This window comes from Megachile rotundata, chromosome 6, assembly GCF_050947335.1.
Source record: "Megachile rotundata isolate GNS110a chromosome 6, iyMegRotu1, whole genome shotgun sequence".
NCBI lineage: Eukaryota > Metazoa > Arthropoda > Insecta > Hymenoptera > Megachilidae > Megachile > Megachile rotundata.
Window position 1 is genome coordinate 3,232,176 of NC_134988.1, and position 23,349 is coordinate 3,255,524.

At 34.5% G+C, this 23,349-nt stretch overlaps 2 protein-coding genes across 3 annotated transcripts in view; one reads left to right on the forward strand and one right to left on the reverse strand.

The window, feature by feature from the left end:
• The window catches only part of LOC143264620 (uncharacterized), a 188,496-nt gene extending 166,951 nt beyond the window's left edge, over positions 1-21,545 (forward strand). The window contains exon 4 of the transcript XR_013038428.1: positions 21,337-21,545. The gene's annotated coding sequence lies outside the window, so the exon portion shown is untranslated. The remainder of the gene's footprint in view (positions 1-21,336) is intronic.
• Positions 116-21,338, reverse strand: LOC100877227 (phospholipase B1, membrane-associated-like). 2 transcript variants are annotated; one of them, XR_013038426.1, is made up of 9 exons: positions 17,604-21,338; positions 16,329-16,421; positions 14,624-14,835; positions 14,072-14,248; positions 9,635-9,933; positions 9,317-9,495; positions 8,688-8,892; positions 8,414-8,602; positions 116-194 (listed from the first exon to the last, which is right to left on the reverse strand). XR_013038426.1 is itself a non-coding variant. In XM_012293261.2 (7 exons), exons 1-7 carry the CDS (start codon positions 17,725-17,727, stop codon positions 8,744-8,746), a joined length of 1,233 nt encoding a protein of 410 aa, XP_012148651.1. In that variant the 5' UTR covers positions 17,728-21,338; the 3' UTR covers positions 8,620-8,743. The 2 variants fall into 2 exon arrangements, 1 of the variants encoding a protein (XP_012148651.1); XM_012293261.2 differs by lacking the exons at positions 116-194; positions 8,414-8,602 and having other exon boundaries at positions 8,620-8,892.
• Positions 21,546-23,349: the final 1,804 nt, after the last annotated feature.

Genomic DNA, 23,349 nt, shown 5'->3' on the forward strand with positions numbered 1-23,349 from the left:
CCATTAGTATTACAACAGCAATAATTAGTAAGAACTTACCACTAATATCGAATGTAGACTGGGAAATACTACATAAATCGGCAGTAATATTAAAGCCAATAGAATCAGTGACTAAAATTGTCAGTGGGGAGAAGTACCCGACAGCCTCTGTGATAATACCATTTATTTCAGGTTTGGAAAACATTTGTCACAAGCTAAAACAAAAACATTTTTCAAATAATACAAGAGAAATAATTGTTTGAATCGAGCAATAAATAGCAGACAGATATCAAAATATGGAAATAATATAATAATTCAGATATGCACATTTTTAGATTTCAGATTCAAAAACGCCTATTTTTCAGAACAAAAGATACAAAACATAAAAGCAGAAATTATAAATATGTTAAATGATAATGCTGATACTGAATCAGAAAATGTACAATTGCCACAATTTTATGCAAATACAGACGAGCTCTCACAAGGGAACATATCCAACCCAGACACGCCGATTTTGATGAAACTTATGTGAGATATAGTTCTCACAAAAATATTTGACACGTATTTTTTTTTTATCGGCAATCGTGCGTATTGAAGGGGTGAAAATAGCCCCGAAAGTTAAGGGCTGAAATCATATTTTTGGGAATATCTCCGGAATTAAAGGAGATATGATGGCGGTTATGATCAACGCCACGCCGTAAGGAACATAGGCTTTTATGGTTAATACTGCTTTTATACTTTTACAGGCGCAAAGTCTTGAATCCAAATAAAATATTTAGCACTCTTGGAAACACTGGGATTTTTTAAGAAAATAGAATCGAATTAAATTATTTTTGAACAATATTGGCCATAAAAGCCTATGTTCCTTACGGCATTGATTATTATAATAACAGCTTCACGCTCATATCTGCGACGCTTACAATAATTATTCAGAAATCAATTAACGGCGTATGAAGAGGTATAAAATGTCTAAAATATTGTAAAAGATTGTAAAAATAATGATATTTTTACTAAAAATGCCGATTGCCCCTCTTCACAGGAGGTGATTTTAAATTATATATCTAAAAACACGTATCCGCTATTTTTGTCCATTTATCTCATTATTCTGTGCATAAAAGTATTAGGGTAAGATTATTGAAAAATGAATATTTTGTAAGATATTTTGTAATTTGTCAAAATATTGGAACTTTCAAACCTTAATAACTCAAAAAGTTTTTAATAAAAAAATACTTTACCATAGTGTTTTAGAAAGCTCTCGAGGTAAGCTACAAGAATATGCAAAAATATATAGGGTGTTCCATTAAAAAAAATTAAAGTGACCTTCACGTGACCTTCTAGTGACTTTTCAAGGTCAAAATGATATTGCTAGTAAATAGAAATTTTTAAACCCTACAACTTTTGTCTGAAACATTTATTGATAAAACTTATATTTTTCGAAATATTCAAGGGTTCCGACCTATTTTATACACCCTGTATATGGCTTACATGCCATAATCATTAACCTATTTGTTAGTATTTGTTGTTAGCATTTGTTACTAGTATATTAATTCAATTTTTATCGTTATTCATATTAAGATTTTACACATTTACATGACTTTTGTATATATTTATGTTACATATTACGTTAGATAATAATAAGAAGTAAGTTCCAATTTAAAACTACAAGCAGGTTAGTTTTGCGCTGACACTACATGGCTGAAGAATTTCATGAAACAAAGTTTAAAGAAATTAAACATTAAACTTATACTTAAAATTTATTTATCACATTTATTTTTCCCTTTATTTTCTTCTGATAAGAAACTTATATTCCCATCACTTTAAAACCATCTTATAATATGTATAATACATATATAGACCAAGAACATAATTTGTGAAAAGTGGAAAGAATGTTCCTACCAATCAGAAGCGATCCCAAAGAATCACGAATCACTTTGAAAAATCACCATGATTCGGAATAAACGTGATAAAAGCACGAGTAATTCAGAAGTAGCAGTTCACGGCATCACTACCCGCAACGACTCTCTTCCGTTCGCCAGTGCGATTACGCGCACGGCAAACTGGGACTTCCGCCGCCTCCCGCGCCTTCAGCAGCAATTAAGCACTTGATTGGATCTTTGCCCGTAGCACAGTTCGACGCCGCCGTTGTTGCCTTCTTCCTTCCCGCTTTCGCTAGTCCTCGAGACTCTAGCTGGAGAAAATTCCGTGCACTGCTGGTTCCTTGCTTGCCTTTCTGCACTGTTTGCTCAAAGCTAACACCTTGTGCGATCTACGTTTCTTAGGTGCCCGAAAAAATAGCTAGACCAAATTGAAGATTGCACGCAAATCGTATGTTTTATCTTCCTGTCACTAACGCGAACCAATATCAAAATCAAAATAGACAAATAAAATGAAAATCGAGAATTAATATAAACATCGAAAAGAAAAATCGGAAATGAAAATTGGTAATAAAAATCGGGAATCAGTTTCGGGAATAAATATCGGTAATAAAGATGTGGAATCAAAATCGGGAATAAAGATCGAGAAACAATAACGGTAATAAAAATTGGTAAAGAAAATCGGGAATCGGTATCGGAAATAAACATCGGTAATAAAGATCGCGAATCAAAATCGGGAGTCGGCATCGGTAATAAACATTGGCAATAAAGATGTGGAATCAAAATCGCGAATAAAAATCGAGAATCAATAACGATAATAAAAGTTCGTGATAAAAATGGGGAATCGGTATTGGGAATAAACATCGGTAGTAAAGATCGGGAATCAATATCGGGAATCGGTATCGGGAATAAACATCGGTAATAAAGATCGAGAATCAAAATCAGGAATAAAGACCGAGAATCAATAGCGATAATAAAAATCGGGAGTCGGTATCGGGAATAAACATAGGTAATAAATATCGGGAATCAAAATCGGGAATAAAGATCGAGAATCAATAACGGTAATAAAAATCGATAATAAAAATCGGGAATCGGTATCGGGAATAAACATCGGTAATAAAGATCGGGAATCAAAATAGGGAATAAAGATCGAGAATCAATAACGGTAATAAAAATTGGTAAAAAAAATCGGGAATCGGTATCGGGAATAATCATCGGTAGTAAAGATCGAGAATCAATAACGGTAATAAAAATCGATAATAAAAATCGGGAATCGGTATCGGGAATAATCATCGGTAGTAAAGATCGGGATTCAATATCGAGAATCGGTATCGGGAATAAACATTGGTAATAAAGATCGGTAATAAAGATCGGAAATGAAGATCGAGAATCAATAACGGTAATAAAAATCGATAATAAAAATCAGGAATCGGTATCGAGAATAAACATCGGTAATAAAAATCGGGAATCAAAATCGGGAATAAAGATCGAGAATCAATAAGGGTAATAAAAATCGATAATAAAACTCGGGAATCGGTATTAGAAATAAACATCGGTAACAAAGATGGGGAATCAAATTCGGGAATAAAGATGGAGAATCAATAACGGTAATAAAAATTGGTAAAAAAAATCGGGAATCGGTATCGGAAACAAATATCGGTAATAAAGATCGGGTATCAAAATCGGGAATAAGGATCGAGAATCAATAACGGTAATAAAAATCGGGAAATCGATATGGGGAATAAACATCGGTAATAAAGATCGAGAATCAATAACGGTAATAAAAATTGGTAAAAAAAATCGGGAATCGGTATCGGGAATAATCATCGGTAGTAAAGATCGGGAATCAAAATCGGGAATCGGTATCGGGAATAAACATCGCTAACAAAGATGGGGAATCAAAATCGGGAATAAAGATCGAGAATCAATAACGATAATAAAAATTGGTAATAAAAATCGGGAATCGGTATCGGGAATAAACATCGGTAATAAAGATCGGGAATGAAGATCGGGAATCAAAATCGGGAGTCAGTATCGCGAATAAACATTGGTAATAAAGATCGGGAATCAAAATCGGGAATCGGTGTCGGGGATAAACATCGGTAATAAAGATCGGGAATACATGGTGTGTTCGAAAGTAATGCGAATGATTTTTTTTAAAGAAATTTATTGATCTAATTCTTACAAATACTAAAAATTCTTCAAAGTACTGCCCTTGGGCATCTACACATTTTTGCCAGCGACCCTGCCATAAACGGTACGCTTCCTGGAATGCGTTTTCCGGAACCGCTTTTAGGGCCTCGGTCACGGCCGCTTGAATGTCTTGTACGGACGAGAAACGCGTTCCTTTGAGGGGTGTCTTGATCCGGGGAAACAAGAAAAAGTCTGCCGATGCCAGATCAGGACTATAGGGGGTTGGAGAAGTGTCAACTTGGTTTTGGGTCAAACACTCTCGTAATCGCAGCGCGTTGTGGCAAGGCGCGTTGTCGTGATGCAGTATCCAGGTACCGGAGATGTGCTTTCTCGTGCTGACGACCCTTTTTCGTAGTCTTTCCAGCATATTCGATTAGTGGGCGGTGTTAACTGTCTGTCCTTCAGGAAGAAATTCTTTATGCACTGTTTGACGGACTCTTTTGCTGGTTGGTGGCCGCTCAGAGCGTTGATCGTTGTGAACCTCTTCTCGCCCTTCCTTAAAGGCCTTTAACCACCTCGAAACTTGTGAGTACGACAGAACAGAGTCCCCATAAGCCTCACGAATCATTTTATTTGTCTCATCAAGACATTTGTTTAGTTTAGTACAAAAGCTTTATCGCATATTGTTGTTCTGATCGTCGACTCCACTTTTTCCGTGACACGGTCACCAAACAGGGGGTCACAAAAATTACCGTCCTGTCCCTTTCACAGCTCGGAGAGCCCTGGGACCGGGTTCGTCGGAAAGCTAAGAGTCCCCCGCATCTAACGCACGTGGTCCGATCCCCCTTCGACCAACAGGAGCGGCTCAGGAATTTCGTTCGCATTACTTTCAGAACACACCATGGGGACACAACTTCGGGACGCAAAATCGGTAATAAAAATTGCGTACAAAGATCGATAATAAAAATCAACAATAATGTAGGGAGGATTTTAGGAATGTCGTCGCCGGTACTGTCGCGAATGTAATGAGTAAGTCGATAGTGAATCGATTATGCGATGTTGATTCGTTTTTCATTTTTGTTACGAGGTAACGAGGGTTAATTGAAAAAGCGTAGAGTTGTTGATATGAATTTGATGGATACACATCGTGGAAATTGTAGAACCGCGGATAATTATTATGAAATTTATTGTATTTTATAGCTCTCACGTGTAGATTTGTAGTTTAGGTTGTTATTACAGTATTCACTCCGTAAATGTTACTTTTGCCGGTCTCGATTGTAACATTTACGGTAGAGGTCCTACATTTTTTGTAGTGTGCCGAACGTAGAAAGAGACAGCGATACAAAAGACAAGGAGGGATAGAATTTTGAGCGTTCGGCAAACATGAAAGACTCGTGCGTGTTCTGTCTTTTAAATTTAAAAATTAAAATTCTTTATTTTTGGTTTTTCGTCAATGGTACTTTTACCATCGTATTTGTCTCGTTTTTCTGATTAAAATGACACCAAACACGATATGATTACGATCGTAATTACTTATGTAACAAGCCATAAAAGTTTGGGATGTAACATTTACGGTAGAGGTGCGAATTCCTTCTAAAGGCTTGCTATACAAGTAATTATGATTTTAATTATACCGTGTTTGGTACCATTTTAATCAGAAAAACGAGACGAATACGATAATCAAAGCTTCATTGATGAAACCCCAAAAATAAAGAATTTTGATTTTTGAATTTAAAAGACAGAAGACGCATGAGTGTTTCATGTTTGCCGAACGCCTCAACCTTCTGCTTCTCTTTCTTTTCCATTCGCCGTCCTCTTTTATGTTAAAAACTTTAATCACTCGTTACACACACAATTGTTAAAGTAATTATATCATGTTTGGTGTCATTTTAATCAGGAAATCTAGACAAATACAACAGTAAAAGTTTCATGAAAAAATAGTAAGAAATAAGAAAGTTACAATCTTTTCCTTTGCTTGCATTAGTATGTGTCTCACCGATATTCGATCCTCGTCGTTTCGGCGACCGATCGTGTTTCATTCTTGACTGATTTCGAGGGGGATCCCCCAGTAGTGGGGATAGAATTTTAACATTTACGGTAGAGATCTTTTTAACATTTAGGGAGTGAATACTGTACTTTGTCGGAAATACGTTGGCCGCGAGGACATTATTGCCCGCAAAGATTATTTACAGTAAACATTCGATGTTACGAATATTTCGAGTCTGAACTTTGATTCGTATTGTATAGGTACTACATTGATTGATGTTTCGCCGAATATAGAAAAGGATAGCCAACGGAGATCGCACATAAACAAACAGTATCGAATCGGTGGGACAAGAATAAAGGCAAGAATAAAATTTGTTTATTTTTGATTTTTCTTAAATAAAACTTTCACCAGTATATATGTGTGATATTTTTCAAATTAAAATGAGACCAAACACGGCGTAATTCGGGGCACTTTTATTTGTAACTTCAAATGTTGAGCGTACATCGATGACTTTACTACAATAAGATATTGCCAGTAAATATAACTCAAATTACACTGTGTTTAGTCTCATTTTAATCAGAACAATGTTACAAATATGTTGGTGAAAGTTATATGTAAAAAAAATCAATAATAGGAAAGTTTTACACTTTCATGCGTAGTGTCCCGAACGTTTATAGTATGTCGATGGGTCTTTCCCTCTCCCTTTAGGGTCCTGCCCATTATTCCTGGTGGTGGGGATGATTTCTTCGCTTGTCGCTTATTTTTCGGGAGGAGGTACGAAACAAAAATCATTTCTTCGCAAAACGTGAGTGCTTTAAGTACATTTCCGACATTTCTATTTGTTCTTCCAGTTATTTCAGTTAATTTTTATTACGGTATTTTCCATTGCCTCCTTCTCTTTTTTTCACAAAGCAACGAACAAAATAAAACATCAGAAGGAGAAAATGCAAGCTCTCAGAGAAAATGGTAAGAATATTCTTATGCATTGTATATTTGTAGGAGGCCAAAAGCTACGCAAATGTCATGTTGCGTAGAATGGGCGGAAAGTATTGTAAATTTATATTGCATTTTTCATGCAAATGAAATTGAAGAAATTGTGCAGCCACCACCGGCATGGTGGTTGCAGGCCGCCGCCTGGTGGCCCATGCGTCCGTGGTGGGCGCCGTCGCCACCACCACCACCGCAAAGAGGACAACCCCGTCCCCCCAGCGGCTAGCGCTGCCACCACCGCCCCTGCCCCCATCAGTACAAGCCTTCTCATCAAGACAAGCGCGTGGTTCTGTAAATTGAATAACAATTCCTCGACGCGTTTTTCTCATTAAAGTAACACCAAATACTATATGGTTTTTATAGGGTTCAAATCTGGGCTTACTGCAGGACGTGGAAGCAATCCAATTGAATTGGGACTGCAAAATTCGAGAATGATTCTCAACGAGACTTCTCGACGATAATTCATACACACTCACTGATACTCACATACAAATACACACAAAAAAAAGGTTCTTGTCAGAATCATGTGATGTGCAAAATCTGTCCAGCAACCTCTCCGAGGTGCATATCGGGTAATGCTAATGCCAGCAGTATATGCCATAAATGCAAGGGTTTCTTTAAAGTTCTGTATCTTCTCGGAAAAAATTGGTAGCGGTTTTTCACATACTGGAAATTAAAGATGAAGGTTTGGACTTTATGCTGCTGTAAACAGTATCACAAAAAAAAAAAAAAATGTGGCAAGTGCATGCATTTTGTCAAACTTTGTAATTTTCAATATTGCAAGTATGACCTCACATTTACGGTGTTATTGTGGTAGGGATGCATAAAATATAAAATCAAACTACAGGGTCTTAAAGTAGAGACCTTAAGTTTTAATTTAAAAAAAGAGCATAACTTTGCGATGATTTTTCACGGAGGTATCATCAGTCAAATTTGGCCAATTTTTGCCTAAAATTTTTCTATGCCATATTTCTTTTGAGCACTGTAATTACAATCATAATTACTTGTGTTTCGGGTGATCAAAGTTTTTAACGTGAAAGAGAACGGCAAATGGAAGAGAAAGACAGATAGAATATTTAATCGGTCGGCAAACAAGAAAGACTCGTGTGTGTTTTGTTGTTTGAATTCAAAAATCAAAGTTCTTTATTTTTGTTTTTTTCGTGAATAAAACGTTGATCATCGCATTCGTCTTGTTCTTCTAGTTAAAATGATACCAAACACGACACAATTCGAGACATATTTACTTGTAATTATAATACAAGTGTTCCGTTTGTTACCGAATTCATTGCTCTAATAAGTTATTACAAGTAACTATGCCCCGAATTACGTCATGTTTGGTATCATTGTAATCAGAAAAATATTACAGACATGTTGGTGAAGGTTCCATGTGAAAAACGACAAAAATAAGAAAATTTTACGTTTACATTGGTATTGTCTCACGGATACATACGGATTAATTTCACGTTATATGTATTTCTTGGCGATCGAGCTTCTGGTTTTCTGATCAGTCTTGCCCCCTGTGGTGGACATAATTTTTCATTATTATCCTTTTTATCTTCAAAAAATTTTCCCTTATGACTTTGAAAGCATAGGGAAACAATTTCTGAATCCTTTCATAAATTTTTGATCGACATAAGGTCTATTAAATTACAGAAATAAATATTATAAGGCTTTATTACGACAATGTTTGGGGAAACAAATGTTTTAGCAAACTTCTACTTCACGTTTCGAAATCACACTTTTGGCTCCGCTTCATGTGTTGCTCACAGACAGAGAAGTATCATTTCTCCCATCCCTCATGTGAATTTTCTCGCGTCATTAGAAATGGCTTTTCTGAAGTAGGGCACAAGAATTTTTCGTATTCTTGACGAAGGCCTCTTGATTTGTTACCGACTGGCTCCAACAAACTGTTCCATAGAGCATTAGCATCTGGAAAATAATAAATCGATTGAGAAATTAGTACTTTGTGTATGATACACGAATTTAGCAAGCATTTACTGTAACAAAGGTCACGGGCGTTTTAATTAATACAAGTGACAGGTAAATATTCGAGTAGAATACTATAATTAGAAAAGTACAATATTAAATATGTTGAAGGTGATTTATCCATTTGTGTGTAACGTGAATTTATCGGAGTTCAGAAGAAGAGACGCGAATCTAGCAAGAATATAAGAAATCGTTCGTCAAAACTTGGAATATTCCATGGAAATTGGTAGGATGAGTTTATAGATGTGTATATAGAAGTCACAGAAAACTTTGAAATGATGTGCGAGAATGCGAAGGTCGCTTAACAGTAAAATATGAGCGTCGTCAGTCTCACGAATATAACATTTTGAACTGGATGATTACCCACATCGTGCATTAGTTTTCTGAACAGGGTGGAAGCAGTCGTAGGAGAAATTTGTCATGTCTAGCTGTCCATCTTCTGTAAGTGGCGGTACATAGTTTTGAAGTACAGGTGAAGATACAACAGTGAAATCTTCTGTATTAAATTCTGGGTAGTTAACGACATCTTCCTCCACGTCCGCCCATCTAAGAAAAAAGAAAATAAAGTATACATAAGAGCAAATTTTCTATTCCTTTAAAACTGTATAAACTTGCGACACATCAAGTATGTACAATTCAATGATGAAAATTTCTGTACATCTTGAATCCGTCAAGCCTCACCCACCTTTTCAATATGTCGAAATATTCTGAAATTTGGTCTTGATAGTGCAAATTAAACAAACAGGGACAAAAAAATCGTGTCATAATATAGCATCTCAATATTGGTTGATTTTTCATTGCATCAATATACGTATCAAAAGAAGGAAGCATAATAACAACGACAAAAGTTCTAGGCAAATTGTCGCGCAATATTCTCAAGGTAGTAATTAGATCGCTTCTATAAGTTTTCAAAATAGACGACGGTGATGGCGCGTAGCATACCTCAGTGCACAAATCGTTGTGTCCAATAAGTATAGAAATCAACTGTAACGGAATAGAATTAATATTATTGATGTACAAGTAGTATGCGTAATAGGTCACAATAAAACCAAAACTTAACGCAGCCGAGGAAGTGTAACAGGAAATTGTAAATCAAGTAATAAGAACCGATACTGATGTCCCCTACGTTGATGTTCTACAGACACTTCTCTAGAAAATGGAATGCAGTATAAGTCTACTTTTACCCTTTATTTTTTAAGAGAAAACTTGCGAAGACGTTTAATGAAGGTAGAACGTTGATACAAATGACGCTACTACATAGGGAATATATTTGCAAACAAGTTACATTAAGGTAAGTTGCTCAATAGCTGACAGTTTAAGAGAAAGAATTCAAACAATTTAAATTAAAAAATATTTGAAATCAATAAAAGCAGTCGCTAATATTTTATTAAAATTGATTGATCCTTTATCTTTAAATTGACGTAACCAAAAGCTATTTAAATTTTGTTAATGTTAAGAAAATTAAATAAGCAGGGTTATGGTAATGACACCAATAACTAACATGGCCGAAATGTAGTGTATCCAATATCTGACATCTAGATCCTCCAATAGCTGACACTTTTATAAATGTAAGCAGAGATTATTCATTTAAATAACATAATTTATTTCCACAATAAAATAACAGAAGATAACGTTAATTTATTCAAAATACATTTAAATTTGAACTTAAAGTTCCTCAGACGATGTAGAAGTATTACTTTCTTTAACAAGTCGTTTGTATTTCTTTGCAGTTATTTTCTTTTTCTTATTCAGTTTTTCTGCTGCCTTCATTTCTCTTTTTCTTTTTCTTTCTTCTTTTTCCTTTTCTTTTCTTTCCTTTTTGGCATTTTTTTTATAATAATAATTCTTCCATTCTTCCGATGTCACGACCGACGAAATTTTTTCCCTCGATTTCTTTCTTTTTTGTTCGTTAGATAGTATCGGCCAAAATAAACAATTTTGAAAAGTGCTTGGCACATCGTTTGGTACATTAGTTTGATTTATTGTTGCAGACTGTACTTCTTGTAGTTCTGATGATAATGTGGGTGTAGGTGTTTTATTATAGGCCCTTATTTCATCTTTTCTGATATGAGAATAATCTCTCTCATTATTACTATTTTCAAAGGTATTGTTTAATGTATTGTCTAGTGTATATATATGAAATTCATTGTTAGATGTACTGCTATTACTATCTTGGTGTTTGCATGTGTACTTGTTTGTTTTAATAAATTAACTTCGGAAGAAATGTTACTCCAAACTTCAAACAAAGACGTGTCTTCCATTCTACCTGACCAAACACCTCCACATGATTTAAACTCGATCAAAGTCTGTGGTGCAATTTTAGATTCTAAAAAAATCAATTGTTGCTTCAGTTGCGTTAAATATTTTTTTGACGTTTCTTTGGATGAAGGGAGATCTGAATTAATTTCTTTGTTAGATTTAAAAAATTTTTTTAAATCAATATTTGAAGCATTGAACGGAACAAGACCACAAGCTCTAAAACCGTTTACAATAGTTTCTGGCTTGACATATTTTAAAAGTACTTCTTGTAATAATGGAGCAAAGTTTTCTCTTCCAATTGCTTGCCCATTGTGCTCAAATTTCCATTTCTGTACAGAATCTTTCCAACCATTTTTCAATGGATGAAACACTGATACATCCATTGGTTGTGAGATGTGTGTTGCATTCGGGTAAAGGGTAATAATTATTATTTTCTCTGTACAAAACTCACTTAGGGAGAAAGTAAGGTGACTAACATGACCATCCACAAATAAAATGACTGGCAAAGGAATATCTTTCTTCAATAGCCATTTATAGAACACATTTGTAATATATTCATAAAAACTTTGTCCAGTCATCCAGCCGCTGGAACTTCTTCCCACGCCCCACTCATTAGGCATCAAACTTATTATGTGTGAGGGGATTCTTACATAGAAAAAGATGACCATTGGTGGTGCAAGCTGATCAGTTGCATTGGCAGTTATAAGTGTCGTCAGGCACTCCTTTTCGTCGTTATTAATAAAGTTATATATTGTGGATTCTCCTCTTCTAACTATAACTTTCTTTACTTTTGGGTTCAAAAAAAAGCAGTTTCATCTGCATTAAAAACGCGTTGACTGTTTAAATAACAGTCAAATATATATATATTAAATATAAATTAAATATAAATATTAAATATAAATATATATATTAAATATATATGGTAAAAATTATTATTTTTTAGGTAATTTTCTATTTCGTCGAACCAGTTGCGTATTTTTTGCTCTGTTATATTCGATCGTGCCTTTGTCAAATTCTGTGACATTTGTACTGATAATTCCGGATGACGATTCATAAAACAAAAATACCATTTATTTCTAGGCCGATTATTAATAAAGTTGTTAGGTCTGTGTAGACAATTATATTATATGTATTATATGTTACGAGCGCCCGTAGTTTGGTGGGGGTACAGGTGATCGCGATACCTCTAATCGAAATTTGCGAGCAGTCCTCGATAGATTAGCACGAATAGAAGAGCGATAGTGGCCAGCGTTATGTATATAGTTATTTTTCATTCTATATATATATATATATATATATATATATATCGGAAATTATCGAGGTTGACGGAATTAAAAAGTTTTTTGGGAATAACAATAATTTTAATAATTTAACAAGGGTATAAGAATCAATAGGAATATAAAAAACAAATACAAACACTTAGGCTACAACTTTTCGGACAACGTGTTACTTCAACGGTTACGACTGGACTGTCCCGCAACGCCACGCCGTTTTCCTTATTCGTTACCAATTCCCGCGTAAAACGAAACAATTGCTAATCGCTTCTTTGTTCCCTCGCTAATTTTCGCGCCAACTCGTAGTAACGCCGAATTATCTTGGCGCCAATTGTCCGCGTTTCCCGCTCGCCCGTTCGCACCCGATCGTATTCGATGGACATCGAATAAACCGATCCCACATATATATATAATATATATATATATTTATATTAATAAATAGTAATAAGAAAAGTTCTGGCGTGCATTTAATCTAACAACAGTCTGTTTAAATTTTTCATCAACATTTCTGCAGAGTCTAAAAGTTAACTTTTTGTTGCAGGAAAGCCATAGTCAACAATATGACCGAATCATTTTACTAAAGATTTTTCTTCATCAGGTGTTAAATTTGTTGGTGGTCCTTTTCTACATTCTTTAGGGTATATTCCTTTGTCTAAAACCTTTTTTAAGTCTTTTGCCGCATATCTCATAGTTTTCTTTGCTTTTCATGCCATTCTGTATTCAAAATAAAAAATCGAAATTTATTCAAATGTACCAATATCTGACACCACCCAGTAATTGACATCATCTGTCAGCTATTGGAAGTTGTAGAGATATGGTACTAAAAGTAATGTTTATTGATGAATCCTTTCAAATTAATCTGATTATTTTTTAAAACAACGTAACGTAAAAATATAACCCTTTCGACCAATAACTGACACCGTCATCTGACATCCGTGTCAGATATTGTTCGAAAGGATTATATTTTTACGTTACGTAGTTTTAAATTAAAATTTGACATCCGTGTCAGATATTGGTCGGCAGGGTTATGTTCAAATCACAGAAACTGACACCCCTGACACCCATAAAATTAGATGGTTTATTTAAAGCCTTCAAATAGAAAAGAGCACTATAATCTTTAATCATAACAGGGAAATATAAGGTTGCTCTCAAAATAATTTAATAAAATAAATACAAAGCAAAATATCATGACGTGTTTCTAACCTTAAATGATAGAGGAATCGAGCCAGTAATGAAAATTACGTGTCGACTTGTGAACAACAATTGCACAATCTGGATAAGTTCACGCATAATGATCCTCATAAATCAGAGATGGCGCTGCATAATACACACTTCATTATACACACAATGAGAAACAGATATTGTTTATAGATTCTTTATTAATTAATTTTAAGTTGTAAGTGTCAGTTATTGGGCAACTTACCTTAAACCTTCGTTACACTTACGGACAGAAAGATGTTTATCTAAGGAAATGTTTCAACCAAGTGAAATTATTATATCGATCTTGAACATAATTTATGTTCAATTCTATCGAAATGTGTATTACAAAACAATTTATTGTATTCACTCAGTGATCTCAGAAATTTTACCTTCCAGTGTTCTTTGATCTTTACTCTTGAATCCTGCTTCATTCTATCAACTAGATATTTGGCCATGAAAGGCATATCTTTAGCCATTGCACCAGTTTCAGCGACATTGAAATGCGAGTCCTGATGATAAATTAAGGAATCGCCACACGAATACCCTACTAAATTCGGGTTATATTCCTGTGTGCAAGAAAATTTGTACATTCTAACAACATGCCGATTGAAAAACAAAGCATGATGCAGTAAAACCCAGATATTTTCATGCAGCAGGGAAAGTGGGGGTAGAGCAGTAAATTACGAAAGAGCAAGACCGTGTCGCGTTTTATTTCTTTCCGTGATGAAAAACATGACTCGAAATAGATGCGTGTGAATATGTGAATAGTAGACATTTGCAAGTGCAGTTCTACCAGGCATTTATGCAGCAGGAAGATATCGAGGGTCTGTTATATAATAACGATAGATAGATACAAGTGAAATAGCCGATTTTCAAATGTAATATCCGCATTCGTACGTCGCACACTAATGTGGAAGGTGGAAAGATAAAAACAAACATACCTTGAGAATATTAGGAAGTGTTAAAAATGTTCGCCAATTTTCCTGCCCGCCGATACTGCCGACAACTCCTCTGTTTTCGATGAGTAACTGCATCATTTTTTGTGCAAAAACACCAGTGCCAGCTGTTACAGAATCGCCCATCGCAGCAATCACATCAATATCACCAGGTCTTAAACGATGAACCGAATCTGGTATTTTTAGGGACCTTCCACCTAACAGATAGTATCTTCCGTTACTAACGAGCAATACACTGCTCAAAAGAAGTATGGCATAGAAGAATTTTAGGCAGAAATTGGTTAAATGTGACTAACGGTAATTCCGTGAAAAATCATTGTAAAATTATGTTCTTTTTTTTAAATTAAAGCTTGAAATCTTTACTTTAAGATACTGTAGTTCAATTTTAGGCTTGATGTATCCTTATTACTATAACACCATAAAGAAGTGAGGGCATGTTTGCTATATTGAAAATTACAAAATTTGACAAAATGCACAGATTTGCTCAATTTTTTTTTCGGATATACTGTTTACAAGATCATAAAGTACGAACCTTCATCTTCAATTTCCAGTAAGTGAAAAATCGGTGCCATTTTTTCAGAAAGATGTAGCATTTCAAAGAAAACTGTATTTATAGCATATACCGTCGGCATTGGCATTACCCGGTGTGCACCATGCGGAGATAGCCGAGCGGATTTTGCACATCATATGACTCTGAAAAGATTCGTTTTTCTGTGTGTGTGTACGTGTGAATGTTTAAATTCTAATAACAGTGTTTTCTCAGTGTTGTTGAATTACCACTTGTGCTAATTGCTCCTGTTAATGCAAGCCATAATTTCGTCATGTGGAATGTCATTCCAGTTTTGAAGTACGACTTGTAGCAAGTCTTGGAGATCGGCAGATTGTCTTACTAAATTTCTTAACCTTTTTTTTTTACGTGGGGGAAATTTTCAAAGATATCCCGCACCCTTGGGGGAGGGCGCGGAGTTACGTAGAGACACAGGACGCCACGGCCCCTGTGGCGGCTCTGCAAGGGGAGGCGTAAGTCTTCCCCGGAGCCGCCGCTACCCTGCCGGGAAATTTCTTAACCTACGATCCATTATGACCCATACGTGTCAGTTGAATTCACACACACGCACATACACACGCGTGCACACACGCACGCATAGAAAAACGATTCTATTCAAAATTATATGATGTGCAAAATCCGTTTGGTTACCTCCGCATAGTGCACATCGGGTAATGTCAGTACCGGTGGTATATGTCATAAATGCAAAGATTTCTTTGAAGTGCTACATCTTTCCGAAAAAAATGGCACCAATTTTTCACTTACTGAAAATTGAAGATGAAGGTTCGTACTTTATGCACCTGTAAACAGTATCACCGAACAAATGTAGCAAATCCGTGCATTTCGTCAAACTTTGTAACTTTCAATATAGCCAACATGCCCTCACATTTATAATATTATAGCGACAGGGACGCATCAAACCTAAAATCGAAATATAGTATCTTAAAATAGAGATTTCAAGTTTTAATTTAGAAAAAAAAACATAATTTTGCGATGATTTTTCACAAAGTTACCGTCAATCTTTAGTCAATTTCTACTTAAAATTTGTCTGTGCTATATTTCTTTTGAACAGTGTAGAAAAAAAACGTACACACGCCGCTTTTGATCGAATTTCACACATTTCTAATGTAAGTAATTACTTACCAGTAACATTGCAGGGGAATGGAATATCTGGAGATAGTTGTTTTTGAAGCTGCTGTAGATAGTGTCTTGTAGGTCTATGTAGCTGGTCTCCTCCTAATTGTAAGTAATAATGTTTTATCGCGTGGTTAATAGACGATCTATCTCTTACGATATTCAGGTATAAAATTTTCTGCTCCGATGTTATTCCTGTTAAGAAATCAAGGTAACGTACCTTGGTAGCTAGTGCAAGAAAAGCTATAACGTTTACAAGAGATTACTTTTTATTGGAGTAGGTGCACTTATCGCAAAACCTCGAGTAAGAATTGATTATATTGAAAACATCTACTTAAAATGAAATAACGTACCTTACATCGTGCGCTATTTGTAATGTGACATCACCCAATTAATACACGCCGATTTTTATGAAATTTTTATATGTTATAGAATTCGAAAAAATATTTGACACGTATTTTTTTATCGGCAAATATCCACTTTGAAGTGGTGAAAATAACCCTTAAAGTTGGGGTTGAAAAAAGTTATTTTCCCAAATATCTTGGGAACTATTAGGTGTAGACAAAAAATATAAAATGCGAATTTTTCTGTTTTAGAAGGCCAATAACATGGCTTAAGTGGATTTTTGACAAATTTATTTGCTTAAAAAATATGGTAAAAACTAAGAATATTTTGCAAATATTTTTAATAAAATGTTGAACCATTTCGATCAAATTTCACATATGTAAACTATGGGTCCAAAGAAAAAATACGGATAAATTGGAATTTTTAATTTCTCTTATGCAAAAGATATTACTATGGTTGGAGTTACGCGTACATTTTATACCTTTCGTTCGGGGCACGACTGATTTCTATACATAATATTCTGAAAATTGTATTATACATTTTTTATACTAATTTGTTTAAAAAAAGGACTTAAAATTCCATAAATGCCTCTATAAAAATATAGGACCCGAGTCAGATATCCTATTTAATCCACGTTATTGTGAGTCTACGTTGTTATATCTGTGTAGTATGCACATTTTTTGTTGAATATCAACTTTGAAAAGGATTAGAATCTATGACGTTTCGAATAAGCCTCCAGTATCGGTAATGTAACTCAGGAGAAATCCTAAAAAACACTCGATTTCACGAGGAGGTTTTCAGAATCGCACTTAGGAGATTAAAGAAGATATTAATGCAGAGTGCGCATTTTCATCATAAATCACGTACAATTCGCATCTTTGTACCATGGGACATCAAAGAAGAAACACCGGAGCACACTAATGTAGTGATCTCACTTACCGAAATTATTGAATACCCATTTACGGAAACTCCGAAACATGTACAAGTTTTCTGGAGAGTCCAATTCCGTTTTCTGGGCCGCGACGAACACGCATAAAAGTACAACCGATAAAAATTGGTGCATAATTCTTTTTAAACCAATACACAAAATACTTCCAACTATACGTAAGAACAAATATTAAATTGATAGATTGGATCGTTTGATAAGTGAAGTATGATGAGATATTCCTTCTGCCGGAGTTTGGTAAAAATGTAATGATCACTGTCAAGTAAAGACTACGACGTAGTACTGTATACCAGGAGAACGTATATATGTACATGTGTAACGTCCCTGGGGAAACCTTTTTTTCTTTCTACCGGCATCATCGCGACAATCTTCTATCCATCGATTAGAATAGTCAATTATCGACCGTAGTTGCCAATTATCGACAGTACATTAGGTATCTATTACCATATCTATCAAATTCGACAGTCGGTAATCACAATATATGTATATATATATATATATATATTCATTTACATTAATTATCTTATAATTTTGATTTAGAGTAGGTAATACTTTCTATAAAAGAATTGAATATTGAGTTGGAATAATTAAAACAAGATAATATGTTATTTTATTATATTTTTCTAATAAATAGTTTGTATACGAAATTTCCGTTACGCTATGATGTGCCTACGTGCCGCGATACTCGTCCTCGTTTTCCAATTTCTTTTTTCGCTAATATCTCGAAAACTAAAGCTTTCCGTCAATTATGCGTAAGGAAAAGGTTGTCCAGAATCATGCCCCTGACAACGTACTAAAAGGACATTAAAATCGTTCGAAGTTGATTTCAAAAGTTAATAACAATTTTTCGCTAATATCTCGAAAACAAGCTATCCGCGAAATTTGTATAGGAATAAAATTGTTCAGAATCATGTCCGCGATAAGATATTAAAAGCTCACTAAAATCAAGAAAAGTTTATTTCAAAAGTTGTCGGTTGTCTTGCAATAACAATACTTTGCAATTAAAAAATGAAAAATTTTTTGATAATGGTACCAATGGGGAGTCAGAACCTACCAGATGTAAAGGGTTTTGTTCCGATCGGTCCATCCAGCTAGACGTAATCGGCGAACATACATAGGAAAAAAAAAAGTACTGATGGAATTGAGAAACCTCCTCCTTCTTCGAAGTCGGTTAAAAATGGAGTCTCAACCAATATTTTGGCAAAGGAAAAAGTTGTTTAGAATCGCCCCACCTATCACCCCTTTTCGGTTCTTACAGTAATTGCGGGACACTGTATAGTCACAGTGAAATGCTTGTTCACGATCACACTCAGCTGTCAAGCTCAAAGCTGTTGCTCTCGGATAGAGAATAGCGCGGCCCATCCTCACGCTCTGATTGGTTAGTGTTTTTCAGTGATAATTCAAAAACTAAGCTTCAGTGAACATTTTGGTAAAGAAAAAAATTCAGTATTACTTTAGTTACCTCCTCTTGAAATTATGCCTACCAGTAGCCGAACACCCTGTATGTTCCTGCTTTTTACATCCGCAACAAACGCTTTCTTTAAATTTGCACGCCCACACCAGGTATGTTTTACTTCTGCATTTGAAGTAACACCGTTCATAATTATATGGTGTGATCTGGCAGTTCACCTTGATCCAAACTACAAAGTTAACCTGTTTTTTATTCGTAATTATAACATCAAATTGCTAAAAGAACAATGGAAATGTTCCATCGAGGTTATCGAAGTATTTTAGTGGCGTTCGATAAAAATAAACGAGTATGAAATACCAACGATTCATCATAATACTCATATTAAACTATTTAAACAGTTAAAACAATTCGTTTCAGATGAAAGAAAATTTCATGATTGATTTATACTTTATAACGACCATAGCAACACTAATAATAAACGCGAATATATTTACACTCGACAAAATTAACGATGGAAAGTATGGAATAAATGCTCTTAGCGGCCAATGAATAATTTTTCTGGAGCAACTAATTAAAGTTAAGATGTACTATGAACAGTGAAAAATAGGCATTGGTATGATTTTATTCACATAGAAATTGATCCAAAAATTATGGAAGATCTATATCAACGTATACTAACATCAGACGTACAATGTTATAATAACGAAACTCGATAAACTATCCACCGGCCGTAATGAAATAGTAAAATAATAAATTCGAACATTTATCGAAAGTTATAGAGACGAAAATTCAAATCAACTACTACGTGAAAAAATCTGTAGAACAGAGACTAACGTTCGATACAAAGCATGGAAGAATCAAACTTTATATATTACTACATGTGCAACTTTTCGAATTACCACGAGAACATGAGCACGTTGATAATTTTTTGTACCGCTTAATGAAACGCATTAAATAGCATTAGTCGATAATTGTGCAATAAACATTACACCTAACGAGACACGCGGTCTATTAGGAATAAAAATTCTACTGCTAGAAAAAACTGTATGACCTCATGATAGTTATGTCCTTTTCGTCTCACGTGTAAATGTGTTATCGAGTAATTAATATTCTATAATGACTTTTTCTTTTATATCAATGGCTTAACCAGTATTCTTATGAAACTTGGGTCAGAAAATTATAAATCTAAGTATATGCGAATTCAGAAAACAGCCTGAATAAAATTCCAAACAGGAAACTAATTTGGATGTATTGGTATAGTTCCAAAGCTAGAATCGCTGCATACACTTCGTCCTATTAATAAGCTTAAGCACAAAGAACTCTGACATAATTTTATATTAATTTCAGTATCCGATTGCAGTGAAATCTTGCTTGTTCCTCCTCTAAAACCGTCTAATATCATAAGTAGCAATAGAATGAACTAGTAGCAGAAGTATAATAGAAGCTATTAACTAATAGTTACACATATAAGGATGCCAGATCTGAATATATCTGAAAGCATATTCCCCTAAACCTTATACAAGAATCACATTCCAGATAAATTGGAATGAATTGGACAAGCACTACGGGAACTACAAAACTTATCCGACAAAACATTTTTTCGCCAACGTCTAAGAATCAGAACAGAAAAAGTTGAATATCACTCTTGCACAGGATATACAGATTCGTTGGGAATATTGTTCGTCTTTCTCACTAAAATAGACTTTCCAAAGCAATAATCAACATAAAGAGAGTACTTACAGGCAACAGTTATACGAACTGTAGTTTTAATAAACAGTGTCCAATACAACATGTTACTCTCTCAGCTGGGACCCAGACAGTTGAGACCATCACATTAGTTCGGAGATTTCGAGACCGTTTTTCTAGGTCATAGATGAAGGTCATCACTAATTGAGCCGTTCAGTGCACACATTGATTAACTCCATTTTTTGAAAAATCTTAAATTATTATAAATAGAAAAAGTTATGACTATACCAAATGCTTTAACACTTAAATTTAAGATGTTTCAAAAAATGAAGTTAATCAATGTGTGCACTGAACGGCTCAATTGTAAGTGGGAGATGTCGACTATTCCTTCTCCAGCTATTTGCACTTCTTTATATCAGCCCTCAGTTCGTAAAGACGACATCATTTTTTCTTTTGCGTCCAAATTCTTAAAAGCAAGTATTTTAATATATCCATGTATCCGGACTCTGTCTTTAGATAGTCTGGTACTGCAGGCAATAAGGCTAATATGTCGAGCCTGTTATCGTACTTTCCACATACATATGCATCGGACCGCTTCTCTGATCTCCAACTTTAAATTCTGTTCTCAGGAATAATCTGCACTCATGTTTATAATTAAAACCACCGTATAAAAATGGGACTCTCCGAGGATCCAAGGTCGGTACTCTATACTCTCTTCCGGTATTGTACCTGTTCGTAATATCTGTAATAAAATAACACAATTGTATTCGAAACTTGTAAGATGGAGTAAATAAACATTTAAAATCACTTCATCTTGGGTGATTCAACGGTAACATAACTCTGATTGTTAATATAATATGACAAACTCCTTCCTTGAAATCAACACAGTTCCACGCTCCCAAAGCAGGTATAGTTATACTTGTATAACTCCTTAAGCTCAATTCCTAACTTTTCTTCTTCAGTACTAAGCATTTTAGAATGTTCAGAAATGAACAAACTTCTACCAATACATATGTATGTATTTTTTATCAACTTTTTATTAATTCAATACATTTTATAATATTGTAATATTCTATCACACCAGACAGTCCAATCGTCTATCCCAAATTTTATGCAATTTATTATTCATTCAGATTCGATAATTTATGTAATACTAAAAAGTATATTTCCCTTGTCACAGCATTACGATCACAACAATCCTGCCAAAAATCCGATGTTGAACACATCATAATGATCAAAGTTCGAATTGCAATGAAAAGTAAAGAAATGTATTTGAATAAAGTTGCAAGATATTGAAAGACAGAATACAAATACTCCTACTGCACCATCTATTAACGAATTTCAGGCTTGGTCCATTCCGAACTTCTCTTCGACGTACAATCACGAGGTGCGTATCAGGTGTATTCATGAAGTTGATGAAGATGAGTTTTGTCATTAATTTGTTGAAGTCACGAATAGGAACAAAAGACACTATCTTCGCACATCGACGTTTAGTTTATTTTATTATTATTTCATTTTCTTCTATTTTAGTTTTGCATTATTTTCTTGGTATACATATAACAATACAATGTAGTTTTAGTTTAACAAATGCAATATTTCGGGTTTCCACAATTTCAATTAGTACCATAACTGACTATGTATACTTCCTTCTTCAGGAACCAGACAATTTGAAATACTACACAAATTAGAACCACTTGTAAATTTAAATATATACAAGGTGACTCACCACATTTTCATGTCTGAAACAATGTTTCAGATGAAGTTGAATGGTTTTGAGAGGGGCATATGCTGGTGGTATACTTTTTTTGTAGATGGACGTGTAAAGTTCATATGAAGGTCATTAATATTTTTTTTAAATGGAATCATATATTTTTTATTGCATCAGCTGATACTCCTTCATATTATTTACAAAAAAGTATTAATCTATTAATGTGAAAAAATCATTAGTTTAGGAGTTATTTTAATTCTTGTTAGGAAATCGTGACTTTTTGATATTATGGATTGCCCTAACTGAACAGCAAATGTTCTACATGCTTTGAGAGGTCACTTATCACCAAACGAATGATGAGTTTTTGTTTTTTTTTGTTACGCAGTAACAGTGAAATTTAGTCTCTGTTACGTCTCTAATACGGTGAATACGATGATACGGTAAATTATCACTTCATATTGAAGTATTCTAAAGAACAAAAGATAGACATATTATCAGTTTATATTGAAGCTGGGAAAAATGCTACACATGCAGAAGGATTATACACTACGGAATGTTAGTAAGTCATTAATTTCTCGATTCAGAAAGTGTTCTGATGCAAATGGTCGCCGCATTGAACCTTTTCTGTAAATAGACATTAAAATTAAAATAGATGACAAAATGTACAGAGCCACCCTGTATACATATATTTCGATGAATTGTTTTCTTTTATTCCCCCAATAATATTTTATGTATACAGTATTGATTCGTAATAAGCAACTCGCTCGGGCCTGGCGAGTTGCTTGTTACGATTCAGGTATATTTTCGGCTTACCTTTGTTCCCGAGCGCGACGACGGTAGCGGTAAACTATTAGGTTGGGGAATAAGTTCGTAGCGTTTTGACATTTTCTTTTTTTTTACAGCGACATTTTGCAATTTGCAAGAGGTTATAATA